Below are 21,943 nucleotides of genomic sequence, written 5' to 3'. Positions count from 1 at the left end.
GGCCATTAGTGTGTCCCCAGATGGGCCTTTCCAGCCCCTTTTTGGAAATAATTCATTGACAAGTTGTGTGTTTTGACGAAAAGGATGCCATGAGGAATCGACAACTCCTCTTGGAAAGAGGAGGCTGCTCAAGGGCAGGCACCTATGGCTGGAGGGTGGAAGGGACTTTGCTCTTTGAACCAGGGAGTGGAGGGATGATGAAAACCAGATTCCTGAGGCCTGGTACTCTGCCCACTGTCCCGGTGCACCCTCACCCCAACCCGGCTCCTTAATCCACAGTAACTACTTTTATCCCGTTTTTGGTCCCAAAGAGCTGAGCCTATCTCTCCATCAGGGTGTGCCTGATAGAGGGTGCGGCACCCAAAAAAAAAAAAAATCTAGAAAGTTTCTGTCATCTTTGCAGCTGCTAAAATATGTCTTTAGAGTCTTGAAGGGTGTTAGGAGCCAACAGGGCCAGGGAGGAGCTGTACCTCAAGCTCTGCCAGCATCACCTGGGAGTGAGTTTCTCCCTAACTTTCCAACCGCAAAGATCTACGCACAAGGGTCCGTCAACCATGGAACCCAGGCAGAGGAGATGAAGCGAAGGAGGCAGAGTTGGGAGCGAGAGCCCAAGCGCAGCGCCCGACGCCGCAGTTCTGCGGGGGACCCGGCGCTGTCGTCACTGTCCTACCTTCCCGGACTCGCCCGTGGGCTAAGCGAGCTTCTCGCGGCGCGCCCTCCCCCGCGGCCGACCCGCCACCCACCTCTCTTCCAAGTTGGTCAGCGACGATTCGCGCCCCTGAACTCACAGGCAGCCCCGTCGGAAGACACCTAGAGAGACAAACCACGTCGCCGTTTCCAAGCAGCTCACCTCTCCAACGAAAACCCCGGCAACCGGGAGCCTCTGGGGTCAACCAGTTACGTCCCACTCTCCAACACCCCACGCCCCGCTCCCCGCAAGCAGCAGCCCCTCACCAACAGGGACTCTGGGGCAGGGTCCCGACCCCCACCTTGGGGGAGTAACTCCCAGCGGCCGCGTCAGGACAAAGCGTCGGGCGGGCTCACTCACCCGCGCGGCAAGGGCGGCCCGGGAGCCCAGGCACCGTCTCCGCCGGGTGCCCTGGCCGCGGGCGGGCAGCACCGGCTCGGCCCTCACTCCGCCGCTGGCTGCCGACTCAGCGGCGCGGAGAGCAGGCTGGGCGCGTCCGGGCGGGGTGGGGCTGGCCGCCCGTGAGCGACCCGGCCCGAGAGGCAGCAAGTGGGAGAGCGCGGAGCGCGCGCGTGGCGAGCTCAGGACTGAGAGCGCGGCGCTGGGGTCCCGACACAAACCACCAACACCGACCCACTCGCTCCGATTTGCATGTCATTTGCATAGCGCTCAGGGAATGGACCTGCTGTCCTTAGCGCCACGCCCACCGGCGCTCCTCCGGAGAGGTTCCCTGACAACCTAAAGCCTGTCCTCGCCCCTCCGGTGACCACCCGAGCTCCGCTTCTCTCATCCCGCTGCGTATTTTCTCTATTTTTCTTTCTTTTCTTTTCTTTTTTTTTTCTTCATGTTCGCCTGGAAAACCGCTCGATGAAGGTTACCAGAGGATCATATACAGGATAAACATAGTATAGACTTTTACATTAATTTCTTCTCTTTTGGGGGGGCGAGGCGGGGGTGGCTTGACGTGGCTATCAAAAACAGTGAGTCGAGATCTCTCACGAGGATGCAATTTAGGGTTTTGAAAGAAGTACCCGAAAACCAACCTGCTCACTTTGAAAATTAGAAGCACGTTACGTGATATTTTGTTCAGTAAATGAAGAAATACAAAACTGTTTTGGCAGGATAATAGTCCTTTAAGATACAAGTTCTACATTAAGAGTTGAGAACCCCAACTCTTAATTTCTAGAGGTAAAATTTGGGGCAAATTACTGATGAGCTGCTATTCACTTTTCTTATCTCTAAAGTGGGGGTAATCATAAGAATGTGAGGCTTTGGTCAGATAAGGGAGGAAAAGAGCTCAGGACAGTACTTAACATAGTTTCTACTAACTCTTAACTGTGCAAGTACGATCTTTGGCTACTTAATCCCGAAGCAATCTGACCCAAGTAAGGAAAAGAGGAGATAGTGGAGTTTTATGGATGCTTTGGTGATGGGCATGATATAACAACATACTTCTGACAAAATGTGAATCTATACCCCTAAATCATGTCCAGTGCTGTAAACCAGTGTTTTGCCTCAGTAAAGCATACAATTAAATAAATAAAAATATGTATACCTGGTATTACTCCCAGAAAGTAATTCAGTTGATCTCGGCTGGGGCCTGAGGAATGATAATTCTGATGTGGGACCACAATTGAGAACTATTAATAGGTAAAATTACCAGTGGTTAATTAATTCTAAAGACTAATTAACTAGTTAAAAACCAATGCCTTGATCAGAGGCATTAGCAGATGAAACTACAAATAATATGGAGTTCTTAAATATATTTGTGGATTTGTTCCTGTAAATACTTTCTGTAAATTGATTTTATGGATTTAAGTGCTATTGTCTGAGAAGTTATTATATTATTGAAAAAATTAACTTAAGAAAAATATTTGACCCCCAAGTCAGGTAGACAGAAGTTGGGGGCGGGGGAACGTATTAAACACCCAAGTACTAAATCTTTACAGCTGTTTTCCCTTTAGATCAGCACAAAAATCCTATAAAGATAATTATCACTACCACCACTCCCAGGAGGAGATAAAATCATGTAGCCCGTAAGTGATTACCTTGGGATTCTAACCAAGACTTTTCTTGCAACCCAGCCATTAATGAAAATGTAATTTCAAATAAAAAATAGAGATTTTGAATAGATTTTTAACCACAAAATTCACATCTACTGATTGATATTAAAAAATAAAGAAAATAATGGTGTAGAAAAATAAAAACTAACCATCGTTCCCACAGTCACAGCCTACAACCTCCAAATAACCTCTATTGAGAATTTCTTGGGCTCTTTCAAAAAGGGCTGTTTGATAGATCACTTATTATAATCGAAAACTTATTCTAAAATATGATTTTAAAGTCCCTATAGTTAACATTATGTCAGAAACAAGTTTAAGATCTAAAGCAATGATTTCAGCTATAGTACTTCGCGGCTTCCAGGATGTAGTGGGGGGAATGGGTAGGGGCTGGGATGAGTGACCTGCTCCTTGTCTAGAGCATCTCTGCTTTTCTCTATTTCACACACTGTGCTTTCATGTAAGACTTTGCAGAACACTTAAATTTACTGTTTTAAATAGCCAAAAAGAATAGAATTAAAATGCTCAAATAAACAGACAATATGATCATCTTGTATTATTTCACATTCTATCATCCTTCTTCATGTTGTACCATTTGCTGTTTGTCCCCTTTATCCCACAAACATGTGTTAGAGGTTTATCTTAGCAACCACAGAGGGAATTACTATAAAAACCAGCACAACAAAGACCACATTGGACAAAATGAGCACATGGCAATCATGGGTTAGAAGTATATCTATTGTGTATACACAGAGAAAGTTACATATTTTTTGTAAACTCATTTTCTGTATAATGAGAATTTATAGCCAGACGATATCTCTTTAAAATAATTTTTGCAGAAGGGGAGAAGAGGTTAAAAGGTAATTCATATAATCCTACCTCAAGTTGTCAAATGTAGCAACCATTATATACTGATCTGAGTCAAACACTTGGTTTGTATTGAAGCTTCGTCACTCGTGGCTATGTGACATTAGACAATAACTTAAATTCTTCTAGATCTTAATTTCCTATTTGTTAAAAACAAGATACACACGAAGAGTTGTTTTGACAGATGAATGAGAACATGCACTGTGAAATTTATTAGTGGAATGTTTGACAGATAATAATTGTTCTGTAAATGGGAACTATTATTCTGTGGAACACCAATTAGTTACTCAATCATACTATGTCAAACTCAATGATCCGTGAAGAACTAAAATTTTTCCATTATTCTGCGCTCTCTCTTTTTTGGTGACCTCTATTCATGTGGTTTTTGTTCACTGTCAACTTGGGTTGGGCCCAGCTCCAACAAAGGCAAAGGCAAACTTGATTGGTGGCCACAGGAGATGTGGAACCAACCTAGGGGAGGGGTTAAGGGCGTGGTATGAACTGTCTGCACCTGGAGGACCCTATCAGGTTTGAAATGAAAGACTTAAGTTGAAAGTGCAGTGTTGGTAAAAATCCCGAAAAATTGGTATTCGTTTTTCTCCATTCATCTTTTACAATTACTTATAATTTTTACAATTTAAAAAGAAGATTTATTTATGCATACAGGAACTGGGGTGTAAGCCAGAGGTAAAGGGGTGAGCGGATTCACCAGAGTGGGAAGCTGGACAGACAGATCTATTGAAATACACCGCTGAGGTCAGGAGAGGTCTGCTTCGCCATGTAGGTCACCTCCCTGGCCAGAGATCGACTCATGTTGCAGTGGCTGCCAATAGCTTGCTTGCGCTGTGTCTTTAACCCCTGTGCCACTAGGAAGACCCTACAGTTACTTATTAATAAAGTCAAAAGTTATCTTAATACATAGTTTTTTGAGTAAAAGAGCCAATAGAAATAACTCTAACTTTTCTTTGAAACAAGCTTATTCTTTGATCAGTTTCTAAATTAAAAACTAACCAGAGGTTCTAATGGTAGTTCTGTCATGGAAAACATCTGTTAGTTTTTTTGTGGTTCTTAATAACTACTGTTGGCATGTGAGTATATGAACTAGGCCTGGAGCACTCTCCTCTTGCTTCTACACCTTTCCTGGTCTGTCTCAGCTATTCACATATCTCCAGCTGCCACCAGGGATTCCTAAATGTAGGAGACGTGGAACCAACTTAGGGAAGGGTTAAGGGCGTAGTATGAACTGTCTGGCTCCAGGCACCCCCACTGCTAGTCCCCAACTATTAGACCTGAAACTCATGTTCAATGTTGCTCTCTTCCCTTCCTTCCTGGAAAACCTGCTCAGTCTCCTGGCTGCTACATTAGCAACACCAACACCTACTCAACCTGGGTCTCTCCAGTGCCTTTGCCCCATCAGATTTCCTACCTACACAGTTGGCAAATTCCTCCCCTTCCTCAGTTTCCACTACTACTTACCTTAATTGTCCTTTAAGCTGTTACAGCAGCCTTCCCTGCTATCAGTCCTACTCCTTTCATCTATAACTCATACTACTTGTTGACAGAATGGTCTTCTTCAACATAAATCTGTTCATAGAAGCCTTTATAACATTTGCAGTGGCCCCACTTCCTGATCTGTTCTCTGGGCTCTTTTCCAGACACTCATCATAATATGAACTCTACCCACAGGAGCTCCTCACTATTCCCCAAACATGCCTTGCTAGTTTGGGGTTCCGTTCCTTTTCCTAGTTCTAATGACTCCTTGTCTATGAAACTAACCATACCCCACCAGTCTGACTAGCACTGTCCCTCCTCAGGGTCCCAACAGCACATCACTCACACTGAGTAATTTGGTACCCTCAGAGAGACTGGAGTCTTTGAGGGCAAGGACCAGGACTTGCCCTTTCTATATATCCTAGTAACAAAAAGTGAGCTTGTCACATAGCGGATATACAAAGTCATTACTATTTATGTAAGTAAAGGAAAAAATACGTTCATTGCAAAACCAAACTATAATCACAAAATGGACATACTACAAGGGGTGACAAAACAAGAAATCCTTCTTTGGAAATGTTTTGTCCTGGATTAGCCCATTGTATTTTTTTTTTAAGATTTATTTATTTATGCATACAGAACTGGGGCACAGGCTAGAGGTGCAGTGGCGGCAAGAGGCTTCACCAGAGACAGAGTGGGGAGCAGAACAAGCAGATCGACTAAGTACACTGCTGAGGGGAGCAGCGGGCGGGTCAGGAGAGGTCTGCCACGCCATGTGGTCACCTCCAGGGCAGGCGGGAATCAAACTCATGCAAAATGGCTTTAGCTTCTCAGTGCTGTGCTTTAACCCACTGCGCCAGCCCATTGTATTTTAGAGTAACCTCCTGCTTGTCCACGTACCCATTAGGAAAAAGTGGCTAATTAAGGCAGAGCCATCACATGAACAGAAGTCTGACATCCAGAAGTTGGTTAAAATAGCAACATCCTAGACTCTGTCAGTCTCCCAGGGCTCATCTGTTACCCCCCAACCTCTAAGCAAAGAAGTACCTAAAATAGTCTTAGAGAAGTCCAGATGCACCTTTCCTTCCTGGTTGTATCCGAGGGAGCCTTCTCCTCAGGATCCTTGCCATTTTTTGCACATTCTGTGTATCATGTTCTTTTGTATGCCTTATATAATCAGTCGTGACGCTAACAAAAGTCTATTCAATGTATGACAGTGCCAAAATTTCTAAATACTTATAAATTAACAAGATATAATCATGATCATTATTGAAAAACTGAGAAAACTCTATTAGAAAACACCAGACAAAAACTGAATAAACTGGAAATCATATAATGTTCCTGGAAAGAAAGTCTTGCTATAAAACTGTGAATCCTAGACTTTTTTTTTTAAAGATTTATTTATTTATTCATACAGAACTGGGGTACAGGCCAGAGGCTCAGGGGCGGTGAGAGGCTTCACCAGAGACAGAGTGGGGAGCAGAACAGGCAGATTGACAAGTATACTGCTGAGGGGAGCAGTGGGTGGGTCAGGAGAGGTCTGCCATGCCATGTGGTCACCTCCGGGGCTGGCGGGAATTGAACTCATGCGGAAGTGGCTTTAGCTTCTCAGTGCTGTGCTTTAGCCCGCTGCACCACCAGGGAGGGCCAAATCCTAGACTTTTAATGTATAAATTTGTCATTCTAATTGGAATGCTGAGTTTTTTTGAATTAGATAAAAAATGGTTCTAAATTTCATATTGAATAAAATTGCTAAGGAATAGCTAATAAAACTTTAAGGACAAACAAAAAGAGAGATGGTATATATAGTAATACTATGAAGTTTATATATTAAAATCAACATAATATTGGTAAGGATATATAGAATGTATCTGTGGAACAGAATAAGTAAGTAATCAATTAGGCCCTCCCTGGTGGCACAATGGGTTAAAGCGCAGCACTGCAGGTGAGCCACAGCCGCTTCAGTATGAGTTCTATCCCCAGCCCCAGAAGTGCAACAGACCTCTCCTGTCTTACCTGCTGCTCCCCTCAACAATGCACTTCATCAATCTGCCTGTTCTTTTAAAATAAATCTTTGTTTAAAAAGTAATTAATAAATTTGCCCTCCTTGGTGGCACAGCAGGTTAAAGCACAGTACTAAGAAGCTAAAGCCACTTCCGCATGAGTTCAATCCCTACCCCGGAGGTGACCACATAGCATGGCAGACCTCTCCTGACCCACCCACTGCTCCCCTCAGCAGTATACTTGTCAATCTGCCTGTTCTGATCCCCACTCTCTCTCTGGTGAATCCTCTCACTGCCCTTGCACCTCTGGCCTGTACCCCAGTTCTGTATGCATAAATACATCTTTTTTTAAAAAAGTAATTAATAAATTATATTAAAGTGGTTATGAGAAATGTTTGTGTACCAAAGTGTAATTCAATGGAAAGAAGATGAACAATATAGAAAATGCTGCAGGCACATCTAGAGGAAAATAAAGTGAACTACCATTTTATATTAAATTCAAAAGTAAATTATAAATGGATTAAATATTTGAATGTGGAACAAAAATATCTAAGCTTGAAAAAACTCTAGGTGGTTATATGTATAATTCTATGGTTAAAACAGTCGTATTTAATCATATATAAATAATTTAGTTTTGATATGACAAAACATACGAAAACATAGTTAACCGTATCATTATGTTTGGGGAAATGTGCTACTATGTTCTCACAAAGGATTACTTTCTATGCAGAGCACCTTTAAAAGCTGATGACAAAACCAACAACTGAATAGAAAATTGTGCAAAGGTTACAAATGAACAATTCACTAGCGAGTAAAGCCAAAAGGCCCAATAAACATACAAATATGTCTAAATGCACTAGAAATAAGGGAAATAAAAGTGAAAGTAACACAAAGTTATGTGACATTCCTCACATTGGCAAACAAAAGCTACCCATAGCAAAGTTCTCACTGCTCAACTTTAGGACAATTTAAGTTAAAATAAAAATCACAGTTAACTGCAACAGATAAAAGTTCTTCTTTTAAAGATTTATTTATGCATACAAGAGGATTCACTAGAGACAGAGTGGGGAACAGAATAGGCAGATTGAATGAAATACACTCTGAGGGGAGCAGCGGGAGGGAGAGGAGAGGTCTGCTTTGCCATGTGTGTCATCTCCCTGGCCAGGGAATGAACTCATGCTGCAGTGGCTGATGAAAGCTTCACAGTGCTGTGTTTTAACCCATTGCGCCACCATGAAGGCCCTGACAGATAAAAGTTAATCCATGTCCTGACCCCTGAACAGACATAATTCCTATCTCAATCTTAAGGGAGAAACTCTTGCAAAAGTGCAGAGCTCAGGGAGGAGAAACAGGAAAATCAACTTATGTGACAGGTAAATAGGGAGAAATCGATCCAAACTGACATAATGGAAGTCATATGTCTTAAGGCATGGTTTCTGCCACTCTGACCCTCACACAACCACATTAATAAACTCATCATGAGGGGGTGTAAACTAGAGTCTAGACAGATTTCAGTCTTCTCTCCCAATCTTCTATATATTACCTGTCTAGAGAGCTAATATCCCCAAGGATGAAGTTACAGGGGGCAAGAGTGATACAGACACGGTGCATATATTTGATAGTCCATGACTGAATCACTAGGCCAGAGAAACAACTCAGAATATGCATAATAAGCATCTTTACAAGATGAAAGAGTGTATTGGAAATATGAAGCAGGAACAAACAATTATATAGAACTGTGCATAAAATAACAGTTGAAATTAAGAAGTTAGCAAATGCATTTGTCAGCAAAATAGATATTGCTGAATAAGAAAGTAGTGAGCAGGACATTTTCCTCAGGAGAGTTAAGAATCCACAGAGGGAATAGTAAGACAAAAGTTAAGAGATGTAAAGGTTTGAAGTAAAAGTTTCGTTGGAATCACAGGAGAGTCTTACACTCATTAACTTTATAACAAAAAAATCAAAATTGCAATAAGACATGCAGTTTCCAAAAACCTTCATAACTTTTGAATGGACAAGAAAAACACTTTTTAATTCCATATACATTTTATGTTTCCTCTTGTTCTGAATATTTCCACGATATAGTATACATGTAAAGTGTTTATCCTCCAAGTTTGTTAATCCTTGAAAACAGAAAACTTATGAATACTGGCTATTTTCAAAAACTTACTCTGGGGTCTCTCTGGTGGCTCAAGGGGTTAAGTCGCAGCACTATGAAGAAATCTGCAGCCATTGCAGGATGGATTTGGTCCATGGCCAGGGAGCTGAGGTCACTTATTTGTTTAGAAGTTGACCTTTAGGAATTGCTCACTTCTAGCTGGACAGGACCTGGGCCACTCTGAGATGTCCTCACAGGATGCCACCCAAAATGTGGAATGATAATGGATGATGGCATGACACCTGGAAGTCACTATAGCTCTGGTAGAATCCATAGTATGTGATGGCTATGACAGCCAACTCAGTCTTTGTAGACTCCTAAACTCTGACAAGATAATGGGACATGATAACCTACCATTTTCTGCTTTATCAGATCACATCTGAAGTTCATTGCTTACTGCTGGATTTAAATTTTAAGGCAAATTTTTATATTTTAAGACATTGACAAATTGGAGGACATCAGATGAAGGTGAGCAGAATGATGTGGGCTCTTTACATATCATCCTAAGCTGCAGACTATTCAGAGCTCTACAGTTTTCAAGAGCTTTGTCTGCAGTTGTCATACAAATGAATTCCTTCACGAAACCATGTAGTAGGCCAATGGGACAGATTATCTCTGCACTGGTGATATGGTTAAAAAATTCTTTTCTTTCTTATATGCCTCCCTAAATATTAAGAATCTGTGGTTTCTTAGCACAAGCAGTACTGTGCAAATATTTGCTAACCAAGTGAATTTTGTTTCAGAGGTTAGTAATAGGAATGAAGAACTAAAGTTGCAGGGGCTAATATTAGAAGCTTAGCATTGTTAGAAGCTTGGAAGTTATTGCATGAACTTAACCACCACCAGCACCAAGAATAAATCAAGTGATGCCTAGATGGCCATTTGTTAGGAATTTAGTCTCCAATGCCTAGTACTTGGTAAGCAGCAAGTGTTATGGGTATGTCAAAGATGAACAAATCCTGGCCTCTACACTTAAGCATACAGGGTAGGAAAGGTTGATATATAAATGGGCACATGCGCCAATAGATGTATATACAGCTGAAAGGATTAAAGAGTAAGAACTTGTCAGGAGGAGCCTAGGCAAAAGGGAAGTCTTGAAAAATGAATTTGTATATATATAGAATGTGCTTGGGATCTTACCAATGCTAGATGTCATTGTAGAAGACTCCTATTTTGAGTATGAGACAATTGTTCCTTTAAAAACTTCTAGGTCCTTCAGAAGTGCCTAAGATTTTACCATATCTGATGATAATTCTCTGGGAGATCCTGCTGATCAACTTTTTTGAATAAAATAGTGCTAGTTCTCCAGCTATATACCAGATACATTTTATGGGGTGGAGTAGGGAATGGGATCAAAAACAGTGGGGGGAGGGAAGTGCACTGGACCATGGCACACGGGTAATTTGGTGATTGGAAGCCCACAGGATTACAACTGAGATGGAAAAATGCACAAAATGATGTAAATATAAATTATTAAATTACTTTTAATAAAGTGCTAGTTCTCCACAAGTGATATACTAAAAAGCAAAACAGGTGATACAATCTTAGAACCTATTCATTTAAGCAATTCTAAGCAGAAGTAAATCTAGAACTAACAGATTTGAAAACCAATTAAGGAAGTGCTGGTAACTCACAAATCAAATCCAATTTTATCATCTTTGTGCTTAAATTTAGGACTCCTACTAAACATTTTTTTTGAGAAGGGGATCTTACCCTAATGAAAACTTACACCGATTTTGCCATTTTTGTCCTCTTGCCTTTTCTTCACAGCGCTTATTACATTTCTTTCTTACTATAATGTAAGCTACCTGAGGCAAATAAACTGTCTTGTCCATCGTTGTATTCTCAGTGCCCAGAATAGTACCTGGCACATACCATAGCTTTCATTCAGTAATTGAATGAGACTCGTTAGCACATGAACACTAGATACATACTTGTGTGTCACTTGCAAGTCCTTTTGATTTAACTTGGGTTTCCATTCCATGTAGTTGAAGCAAAACTTTTAACTTCTACAGAACTTCACATAATTTCACCATTTGTGAAAAATAAAGTTTTTGGGAAGGTTCATTTACTAAATTCCAGGGGTAGCTGGAATAAAGGAAGAATGAGTACTAAGTACTCTCTTGGCTTTTTTAATCCTGTCCTGTCCCTAAGGTCGAGACTTGGTCAAAGAGAGTGATTCTTACATCTTCAGTGGTATTCACAAATACTAAGTCCATCGTGAACAACTTGTCTATCACCTTCATAGAGCCATGCGAGGATAGAATAGTGACAAAAAGTTAGATGTCCGTTCCCCATTACAACCATTACCAATAGGAGATACTGAATTTACTGTCAGAGGTAGGGGACACTCACTAATTTATTTTCCACACTCTGGGATAGCTACATACACCTTCTGAACTTGGGGCCAGGATAACTCTTTTTTCATCATTATTATTTTTTTTAGATTTATTTATTTGTGCATACAGAACTGAGGTATAGGCCAGAGGCTCAGGGGCCATGAGAGGCTTCACCAGAGACAGAGCGGGGAACAGAACAGGCAGATAGAAGAAGTACACTGCTGAGGGGAGCAGCGGGTGGGTCAGGAGAGGTCTGCCACACCATGCGGTCACCTCCGGAGCAGGTGGGAATGAACTCATGCAGAAGCGGCTTTAGATTCTCAGTGCTGTGCTTTAACCCACTGTACCACCAGGGAGGGCCAGGATAACTCTTTTTTTTGGCTATTCTGACTCTTGGTCTGAAGACTTAGAGATTCACTGAAAATACATATTTTTCCCCTTTTTATTTTAGCTTGAACTATATTATCATACTGTTATTAAAAGCCCACTTGAAATTTGTTAACAGGGAACTTAATAAAAAATTAATTTTCTTTTAGATGTTCAGTGTGACTCAGAATGATCAAATTGGAAACATAGGAGTTATCTTTGATTTTTCTCTTCCCTACCTTTAGATCACCAAAATTTTCTATTTTCTCTCCCTTTTCACCATCGTTGCTAAAGACTTATCAATTTATGTCTGAATTGGTGTTAACAGCTTTGTAAGTGACTTCCAGTTCTAATCCTTATTTACCATCACACCATGTAATTTTATTTTATTTTTTATTTTATTTTTTTTTTAGATTTATTTATTTGTACATACAGAACTGGGGTACAGGCCAGAGGCTCAAGGGCGGTGAGAGGATTCACCAGAGACAGAGTGGGGAGCAGAACAGGCAGATCGAAGAAGTACACTGCTGAGGGGAGCAGTGGGCGGGTCAGGAGAGGTCTGCCACGCCATGTGGTCACCTCCGGGACAGGCGGGAATCGAACTCATGCGGAAGTGGCTTTAGCTTCTCAGTGCTGTGCTTTAACCCGCTGCGCCACCAGGGAGGGCCACACCATGTAATTTTAAAAGCACTTTCTTTCATCTGGTGAACCCCAATTAAAAAAACACATGACACTGGAGTTCAAGATCATCTAGTTTCACCCCAAGTCTCTAACAGTATCATCATCTATTATTACCATTATAATATAACCTCAAGTTTTCTATTCTAGTAAGGTTGATACACCAACCCCAGCAATTTGTTAAAAGGGACCATCTATGGAGGTAAGCATTTGAGGATAATCACAGGAATATCCAAATTCTGTAAATTCTTCAAGATCCAAATGAAGCGTATTTTTTTCTAGGTCTTTCACCTTTGACACTTCTATTCCACTCATTTTGCTAGGGTGATATTCCATCTAGAAATTTAATCAAATTCTTTCATGTTTCTTTGCTATACATTCATATAGCCAAGTAGTAAGCTCCTGATCAGTCAAGGATTTTCCCATCTCATTTGTTCTTCAATCAAATTATTCAACCTTAATTAATCAAACCCATAAGTACTTTAAAATTTTTTCTTTGCAGATAAGGATGCCTGCCATGTATTAAGGCAAAAGGACAATCATCTTGTATTACCAAAAAATATATTTGTAAAAATTTACTTTTGCATTTGAATAACAATTGAATATTTGGGAGTAGACAGATGACACATTTTCCTCCTTGCTTTATTATTTTGTACTTCTGAACTTATGTGTTATAAGAGTTGTGACCTGTTCCCTCCAAATAAACCAATGAATCAATTTATGAATGTTGGAAGTAAGAAAAATTAAAATATTAATGAAGAATTCTCTGCAAATAGAATGTATTTGCTACTTTTAGAGTTAAGAAACCTTTATGCATAAAAACTGGACATGTCAAAGAGAATATATCTGAGGTTCAGAGGTTGTATCAATAGAACAACACTTAATAAAAGCAGCAGAAAATACTCTCAGACCAGCAGGACGTTCTTTAATGTTAAAGCCACCACTGCAGGTGATTTGTATGACCTTATAGTGATAGCAGAAAACTCAGCTTTCTAAGAGTTAAAATGTGCTGCTTATAACCAAGTAGTTAGGAAGTGTCTGTGTGTAACAGAGACTGAGTTCAAATTTTTTACAGGATAGAAAGTGTCCTCAGATGAAGTGCTGGGGAAAAAAAAGTTGGCACAGAGAGGCAGAATTATAACTAGTGCAAGATTTACAAACTCCATCATGTTTAAATATGATGATAAAAACCAAATAAACATTTTTTAGTTAAAAAACTAAATTTCAAAAACTAAAACTTATCTATTAACATTTCCTTGTCAGTTTAGCTTTGTTTTTAGAGATCTTACACAGGTATTCAAGATAAAAATAAAGTAGCAAAGTTTTAAGGAACATATGCCAACTTAGGATGTTATCTTGAACCAATGTTTTTTTTTAAAGAAGTGGACAAATTGTCATGTTTTTTCTTAAAGGAAATTTTTATATATCTTACCAAATATTTATATATCTTAGCACAGAGTATCCCATGTAAAAACATGCCACATCATTAAAAAAAATAATAAGGAATCTTGAAAGAGGAAAAAAACCTCTAGATTGAATACAGTAGTTGTACCCTTCTGATTATCCTTTAGGACAACCAGAGAATTTTTCCAACTTGTACCTTTAGCCAACCAGGGTAAATAACTTGAATTGTTAAGTACTAAAATAAAAGGTTATTTACAGTAATTCCCTAGTTATCTACAACTTTGTTCTTGCAGCAGGTACCAATTTCTTAAGATGAGTTCTTACAAGCTCCAGAGTCAATATATTCCAATAACAAATTTATTATTCATATATTATCTCATACATAATTAATATAAATATTTCTAACAAAATTCAAAATGTTCAACGTAGCTGAGTTCTACGCTTAAAAAGAAGTATTCAATCTGTTCTCTTCTGAGTTCACTTCTCCAAAAGATCAGCACTTAAGGACTTCTGGAGCCTAGCAATGTTGGCATCTAATGCTGCAAGGCCATTTCGGAAGTCTTGCTCATCATGAGACGTGAATGTTGAAAATGAAGAGATGCTCCAGTCAGATGTCAAGTCAGAATTCAAAAAGCTACCATCAGAGATGGCACTACCTTTCACTTGAATACTGCTGCTGTGGCAGGTGGAGGGGCCATGGCACGAGACCGGCTCCTGTGGTTCTTCACTGGCAACAGGGATCTTATTGATGGCTTCCTTTATTTTCTTGAGAAGCTGCTTGTCCTCCATATCAGCTGTTTTGGACAGTTTCTCAGGTGCATCATCTGCTTCCTTTCTGGAAGAGGCATAAACTCCAGATGCACAGAGTTTATTTCCTTTGTCAGAGACAAGTCCACTGTTGCTGACAAGTTGTGATGGGGCTACACTGATGTGTGATTGGGGAGATAATCTTTTCGATAGTGACTTGCTTTTAGAAGAGCTTCTAGCAAAAGGAATGTAAATTGTATTATCCAAATTACATTCACTGTCTATTAGCGTCGTAATTTTGCTTTCCTCATCAGAATTCTGTTTTGAAAGGGTAGAAATGATTCCAGGGGGTGATATTTCCTCAATGCTCCTAGAGTTACTATGCTGAAAGGCTTTGGAGGGCAGAACATTTTCATAGGGTCTATCTGGCATGTTTTCCTCGTTTATTTTGGAAAGTGGTTCTAAATGTGTATAAGTGTTATCACTTTCTAACTTTTTTAGGTAGCTCATTACAGAAGTGTGAGCAGGGACTGGGTCATGTTGAGGTTGCTTGTCATAAATATTCAGAAGTGATTTGGTAAGGTTACTCCCAGGCTTGCATCGAGCACTGTCCACACTAAGATCTGAAAGAAGTTCTGCCATACTGCTTTGTAAAGTTCTGTTAAGAAGAATTTAATACACCAATTATTTTTTTACACATTTTTCTTATAAAAAATAGTTCATCTTTATAAGGAAGAATTTGAAGCAAGTGCCTGGTTCTTATGGAAAAACTAAAAACACAAACAACAGGATGAGCAAGAGAAAGAGTAAACTTGAATGATAAAAGATCCTGATCTACATCAAATCTAATATTATTATATCTAAAAATATAAGTTCAGAAATTTTTTTCTTTTAAGGGATCTCTTCTTTATTCTTAAACAACACTGCAAAAATAGTTGGCATTTATTAGCATGTAAATTATTTCTCTCTATTCAAAATGTGTATGTTAAGGGGACACTGGAAGAATTCCAGGAAAAAAAATATAGTTATCTGGCAAAATTATGTATAAGCAACACGTAAGTGCCAGGAAAAGTGTGCTAGAAGGAAACCAGATATAGTTTAAAGTCAGACAGAAATGGAAATCAAATCCTAGCACGATTGCTAGTTGGGGTCTTGAGCAAGTCATTCAATCCTTCTGAATTATAAGTACCCTCAACTGCAAAATAAAGATACCTATCTCAGAATTATAATGAACATTAAATAATATAAAACAAAACATCAGGTTAAAATGCTTAGCACAATCTCAGGCTATCTGGGTGAACTGATGAGTCTTTATTAGTCTTATCAAAGTCATTTTGTATGGCTAGGAACCTTTTAATTGGTTTGAACTGAATCATATAAGTAATACAGACTGATAAGAAAAAGGAACACAATATTTTTTTTAAAAGGCACAAGGATATCAACAGAGAATTTTAAAAGATTATAACTAGTCTAATAAGCATGTTTTTAAAAGGTTCAACTGTTGATCAGGAAATTCAAAATTTTATAGTGTGATTTTGTTTGTCTACCAAATTAACACAGTAAAAAACAGAATAATATCCACTACTAGAGGAACTTGGAGAGTCAGGTACTACTACTAATGGGGATACATACTGGTATAATTCTTCTGAGGAATAAACTGGCAAAAACACTTTAAAGACTTCTAGTCTTTAATGAGGTTAATATAGTAACATCATAATGTTTGATCCACCAGTTTGCTATTTTGGGAATTTACCCTGTTGATATAAAACAAGATGACTACCCAAAGATATATTCCCATTTATAAAAACATAATTTATTAGAAAATAGATGGACATAATATCTTTGTCTTTAAACACAATGCAGTGATTTACATAAATTATGGTATAACTGCATACTAGTCATTTATAGTCCATATGTAAAACATACTTATGATGGGGAAATATTTATTATATATGTTAAATTTTTACTTGAAAACCATTAGTGAAATGGAGACAACATCAATTTTGTAAAAAGAACTACACATAAAATACTGAATACCAAATAAAATACTGAAAGGAAATCCTTATACTTAAGAGTTAGCAGTGATACGTCTCTGATGACAGGTGAGTTATTTTTTTTCCCTTCAAAGGAGAAAAGACATTTTCCATCCTGGCCTGGAGTGTCATCTTGAATGTTATATTTTGCATTCTGATAGCTCTTCAAATGGCAATGGCTGTGCTACACTCTCATGCCTCTTTTAAGAAGTTAAATAGGGCCAATATTGAAAGATAAAAAATTTGCAATAGAAACATATCTTTATAGGGATGCTATAATCAGCAATGACCCACTAATTAGCTAGATCAAATGTTATATTGCAATTATTATTTTTATTTAGTTTTAGAAAAGGAATATTTATGTTTTGGTTTCTCTTTCCAGACTTCGCAGTGATTTTTCAGTGCTTAGAAAACTGCCACATTTTCAAAATAAGAAATGCAGGGTTCTTCTCAGCTACTTATAAAAAGATACTAATTTATATAAATAGCAGCACTTCTAAGAGTGCACTTACAAGCGTTAGAAGAACATCCACTACTTACTTACTGGAAATATATTATTTCCTCACATTTTAATGTGCTCTTGTAAAATGTAAAAAAGTGATAGATTTACTTCAAAATTACTGAAAGTTGGAAAAGAAGAGAAAGATGTGTTAGAATGTTTGTTTGGAATTTGTATATTTGCCTTCTAGTTAGTTCCATTATTATTTCCCAATAGTCTGAGAAAGGCATCAGAAATTTTGTGAAATATCTTTTCTGAGAGATTATTAAAACACATTTACAAAAACACACTCATGACTACAGGGAACATGGATGGGCAGATAAACATGAGAATTTATATGTATTTCCATAGATTGCTGCTTTACCCACTAATGTCAAAAGTTAAAATTAAAGTGGTCACAGTAGTACACCTACAATAGTACAGATGTTCCTAATTAAATGAATTGGACAAACATTCTCTAAATCATCAACATGGGTTACTTTAGATCCAAATAAGCTCAAATACTTTTTTGTTCTGTTTTGCTTTTTAATTTAAAGGACAAAACAAAAACTTCCATGAATGGGTAAATTCAGACTTTTTAAACTGCTGATAAGTCTTCAGAAATATGAGGAAAGTATAAAACACTCTATCATTATACCACTATGCTTCCAGTGTCATTGAAAGAGCAGGTAGTTAGTAGCCATAGGCAAGATTTATGCCCAGCCTAGTCTTTTTAAAGGTCTTGACAACAATATAAAAGAAACTGATATAAAAGAAACAGCGTTTTCCTATCAGAGTCTTAAAAAGAATAAAACATTTAATATTTTAGATACAGTCTTTTCTAAAAGCAGATAATACATAAGAATTAGAGCTTCTCTAATTCCTATTTCTAGTGTAGACTAATGAGAAATCACCAGTTGTAAATGAACCCATTTTTACCTCTATTAAACACTGGAAAAGGAAGATTGTGTTATTTTTAAAAGAATGAGCAGTCACAAAGGTGTCTTCTCCAAAGGTAGGAGAATCTCTCAATAATGGATCATATTCTCTCAGGGAGAAGCTGTCCTTTTCAAACAGGAAGTGAGGCTGAAGAGAATGTTGAGGCTCCAACTAGCTGCAAAGTCAGCTAAATTCCTTCATTTCTTATTCTAATTTCTAGAAAAATCACACTATTATTTACTTTGAAAAACCTATCTTACATTTTTGTTATCAATTTTCTTGCAAATGCACCAATAGGTGTTAAATAATATTTAGTTAAGACCATCTCTCAAAAAAGATGTATTGCCCTATATGTATCATGAAAACCCTAGAATAAACTTTTTGTTTGATAATGTTTAACAAATAAAATGATTAGATTCATTATATTTTTTACACTTACATATTTGGAATAAATCATGTTTGTTGAATAATTGTATCGATCCATTTAACAATCCACTGTCCAGATAAAAAATGCAAAGATTTACTCTGACTAAATCAGGCAAGTTGTTGTTACAGGAGTAATCTCTTTTGGCAAAGGCTACTATGTATGAAAGTAAAAGAAAACGTGTCTAGGAATATACAGACTCGAGTTCTAGTTCCAGCTCTGTGATTAATTTTCTTTAATATTTAACATGCATTGCACTGGTTTATCACCTATGAAAATGCAGATATTAAAATTTCTCCCCCCAAAAATCATATTGGAAAGGGTTTGAAAAAAAAAAAAGTACTTGAATAAATAAAAAGTAACATTAGCTTCTGATTTCATACCCAAAAAGGAATTGGGTTTAGTGGTATGAAGGAAAAGACTGAGAAGAAAACTCCCAGAACACTAGATCCTTTGCTTTATTTTCTGCTTCGGACTAAGAACCTCACCCTTTAGGAGAGGAGCTGACCCACTGACAATTAAGCAGCCACCCAATGAACTTGACCACAATGACACCTGTAAACAGCAACTTAGTGGCTTTTAGTTTATTCATAGTTATAAAACCACCTCTATTTCATCACTCTAAAAAGAAATATGTACCAATTAGTATTCACCCCCCAGCCTCCACCTCAGTTCTTAGCAACCACTAATCTACTTTTAGTTTCCACCGGTTTGCTTATGCTGGATATTTCAAGTAAATGGAATATGTGGCCTTTTGTGACTGGCTTCATTTAGCATAAATACTCTAACAATAGAATTTCCACCCCAAAATTACTCCTTAGAAATCGCAGATGCCATTTTTGGGACACCACATATATAGGCCTTTAAAGGAAAAAATATTTTTTCAATTTCTTTACATTGAAGAATTTTATAAGACAATATTCTGGAAACTGAATAGAGCCTAATTAATAACAACTCTATATGAGTACAAGAGGCATCTTTTTGCTTTTCCCACTGTTCAATAAAATTTTCAGTGGAAGTACTCTACGAAATATGAATGTTGGGAAAAAAAACAGTAATCTATGTTAACTTAGCTTAAAGTTATTTCACATATGCTTAAATGTTAATTAAATATGTACATATTACTATTTCATCTATTTCTCTAAAAGTTTATAATTCAAAATGAGCAAAATATTTGTGATTCAAAATTAATCTTCTCATTTAATAAACAAAGAAGATTGTTTTATATTCAGAATTGCTTTATATTTGGCATCATGAACTTCCAGGATCATTCTAGGCATGGTCAGATCTGATGATACTCAAAACCTAATATAACTAGGATTCAAATAAAAGTAGCTGAAAATCTAATTCTTGGCAAGTATTTCAAGACACAATTGAATTTTGGAAGTGTGTATCACATCAAGATTGAGTGAGATGATTTGAGAAAAACATCTCAGGGAACAAAGAAATCAGGTGTTGCTGCTAACTCCTTTTTTTAACCGATGAAATGAATGAGGTTCAAAGTGCTAACTAAGGCAGATACTGAGGAATGGGGGCTTAGGGAGTCAAGTGCTCAGAAGCATTTTGCTAAACAAGTTTTCAGTGCCTCTATCAGAGCCCTTTCCTAGGATTCACATGATTGAAAAAACATTTAGCCAGGTTTGGAATTTTTAACTTAACTTACATGGAAGAGAATAACATTAGAAATTAGCAAAATCACTGACAAAATAAGGAAAGGATGTGCAAAGAGAGTAGGTCTGAAATTGTTTTGAAGTTTATAAATATGTTTTATAAAAAGCATAATTATCCAAATGAAATAAGTATTACCTGGTTAATTCTCTCAGTCGAGTCACCTCAGCATCACGCTGACGTAATGTTATTCCCAATATTTGGTTTTCCTTTTCAGTAGCTTCTAACTTAAATTGCATGCTTTTCACATTGACTAAGGCTTCTTCCAATTCTAAAGCAACAAAAAAGTTTCAGCTGCTTTATTCCTTTTAAAAAAAATGCAACCAAGGCTACAATTCAAATACATACCAATTTTCATTCTAGTTGTTTCAATGTCAAATTGCTGTTTATTTTCAAGTAAAGCTTGATCTTTTTCTTTAAATATGCCAGCAAATTTTTTGTTTTCATCTTTCTGATTTTCAATCACTTTTAAGAGCTCTTCATTTTTATTCTGTAGTAACTCTTGGCTCCTTAGTAACTCCTGTAATTGACTTTGCAGTGACTTGTTTAATGACTGAAGAGAAAACACTAAAAGACAAAACAAGACAGATTGTGGAGTCCCCAATTTAAGATGTATAAACTTGGAAAAGATTTTTTTAAATAAAAAGGTCAGGAATTTATTGATCTTGTTTAACAAGGATATGTTTAAGCAATTCTGTATTAAGTGTATTTTTAGAAATTAATTGGCAGGAGATATATTTTTCTTCTTCAATTAGTATTTTGGGCATTATTTTTCTAACTTTTTTTTTTTACCTTTAACCTTTTATAATGAAAGACTACATGTACAAACTAGAAAAAAATGAACACTACAAAATACTAATGACCAAATAGTTCTCAATAATCAGTCTACCTCCCATCCCACTCCACTACCCCGCACTCCTCAAAAGCAGACATATTTTATGAAGTTTTTGCTTTTGTAGCATCTGAGCTGAGTTTTTATCAGGCTTAGAAAATGTTCCCAAGATTCCAAAAAAAAACCACCCAGTTTTTTCTTTAGTACTATTAGTTTTTCTTTTCTTTAACCTCTGTGATCCATACAGGTTAACTTATTGCAACGTATGAACCCCCGATCCAGCAAGTTACTGCTTGAATCTACAAAAATGTTCACACATGTGCAGAGAAATTTGTAAAAGGATTTACACTGCAGCTTTCTTTATATTGGGGAAAAATGGGATACTATCTAGGCATATACCAGCAGAGGACTTTAAATACATTATGGTAGAATGAGAATAAATAGAAATGTTCAAGTAATTCTTAAATAGATGTAAATTTATTTATGTATTCTTATAGAGAAAAATGTCCTCTACATGCTAAATGAATATAAGCTGCAGAAGAGTATATAAAATGTAATCATATATTTAAAAACAAAAAACGTACATATATATTTTTAGTAGTGCCTTCATATAGTATGTACTCAATAAGTTGATCATACATGAATACAAGATATGTGTAAGGAAATACAAGCTTTAAAAAAAGTCATGGTGGGCCCTCCCTGGTGGCGCAGCGGGTTAAAGCACAGCACTGAGAATCTAAAGCCGCTTCCGCATGAGTTCGATTCCCG

The 21,943-nt window shown here is 37.6% G+C and overlaps 2 protein-coding genes across 2 annotated transcripts in view; both read right to left on the bottom strand.

Annotated features, from left to right (window-relative positions):
• The window catches only part of MYLK (myosin light chain kinase), a 236,412-nt gene extending 235,279 nt beyond the window's left edge, over positions 1–1,133 (bottom strand). The window contains exon 1 of the mRNA XM_004675148.2: positions 1,049–1,133. The gene's annotated coding sequence lies outside the window, so the exon portion shown is untranslated. The remainder of the gene's footprint in view (positions 1–1,048) is intronic.
• A 13,324-nt stretch (positions 1,134–14,457) lies between these two features.
• The window catches only part of CCDC14 (coiled-coil domain containing 14), a 34,837-nt gene continuing 27,351 nt past the window's right edge, over positions 14,458–21,943 (bottom strand). The window contains 3 exon segments of the mRNA XM_012730454.1: positions 14,458–15,459; positions 20,482–20,614; positions 20,692–20,910. Coding sequence (XP_012585908.1) covers positions 14,532–15,459; positions 20,482–20,614; positions 20,692–20,910 — 1,280 coding nt within the window. The 3' untranslated portion in view covers positions 14,458–14,531.

The sequence above is a fragment of the Condylura cristata genome, unplaced genomic scaffold (genome assembly GCF_000260355.1).
Source record: "Condylura cristata isolate star-nosed mole 26May11 unplaced genomic scaffold, ConCri1.0 scaffold00003, whole genome shotgun sequence".
Classification (NCBI taxonomy): domain Eukaryota; kingdom Metazoa; phylum Chordata; class Mammalia; order Eulipotyphla; family Talpidae; genus Condylura; species Condylura cristata.
The sequence above is the reverse complement of the archived record's forward strand: the minus strand, read 5'-3'. Positions and strand labels throughout refer to the sequence as shown.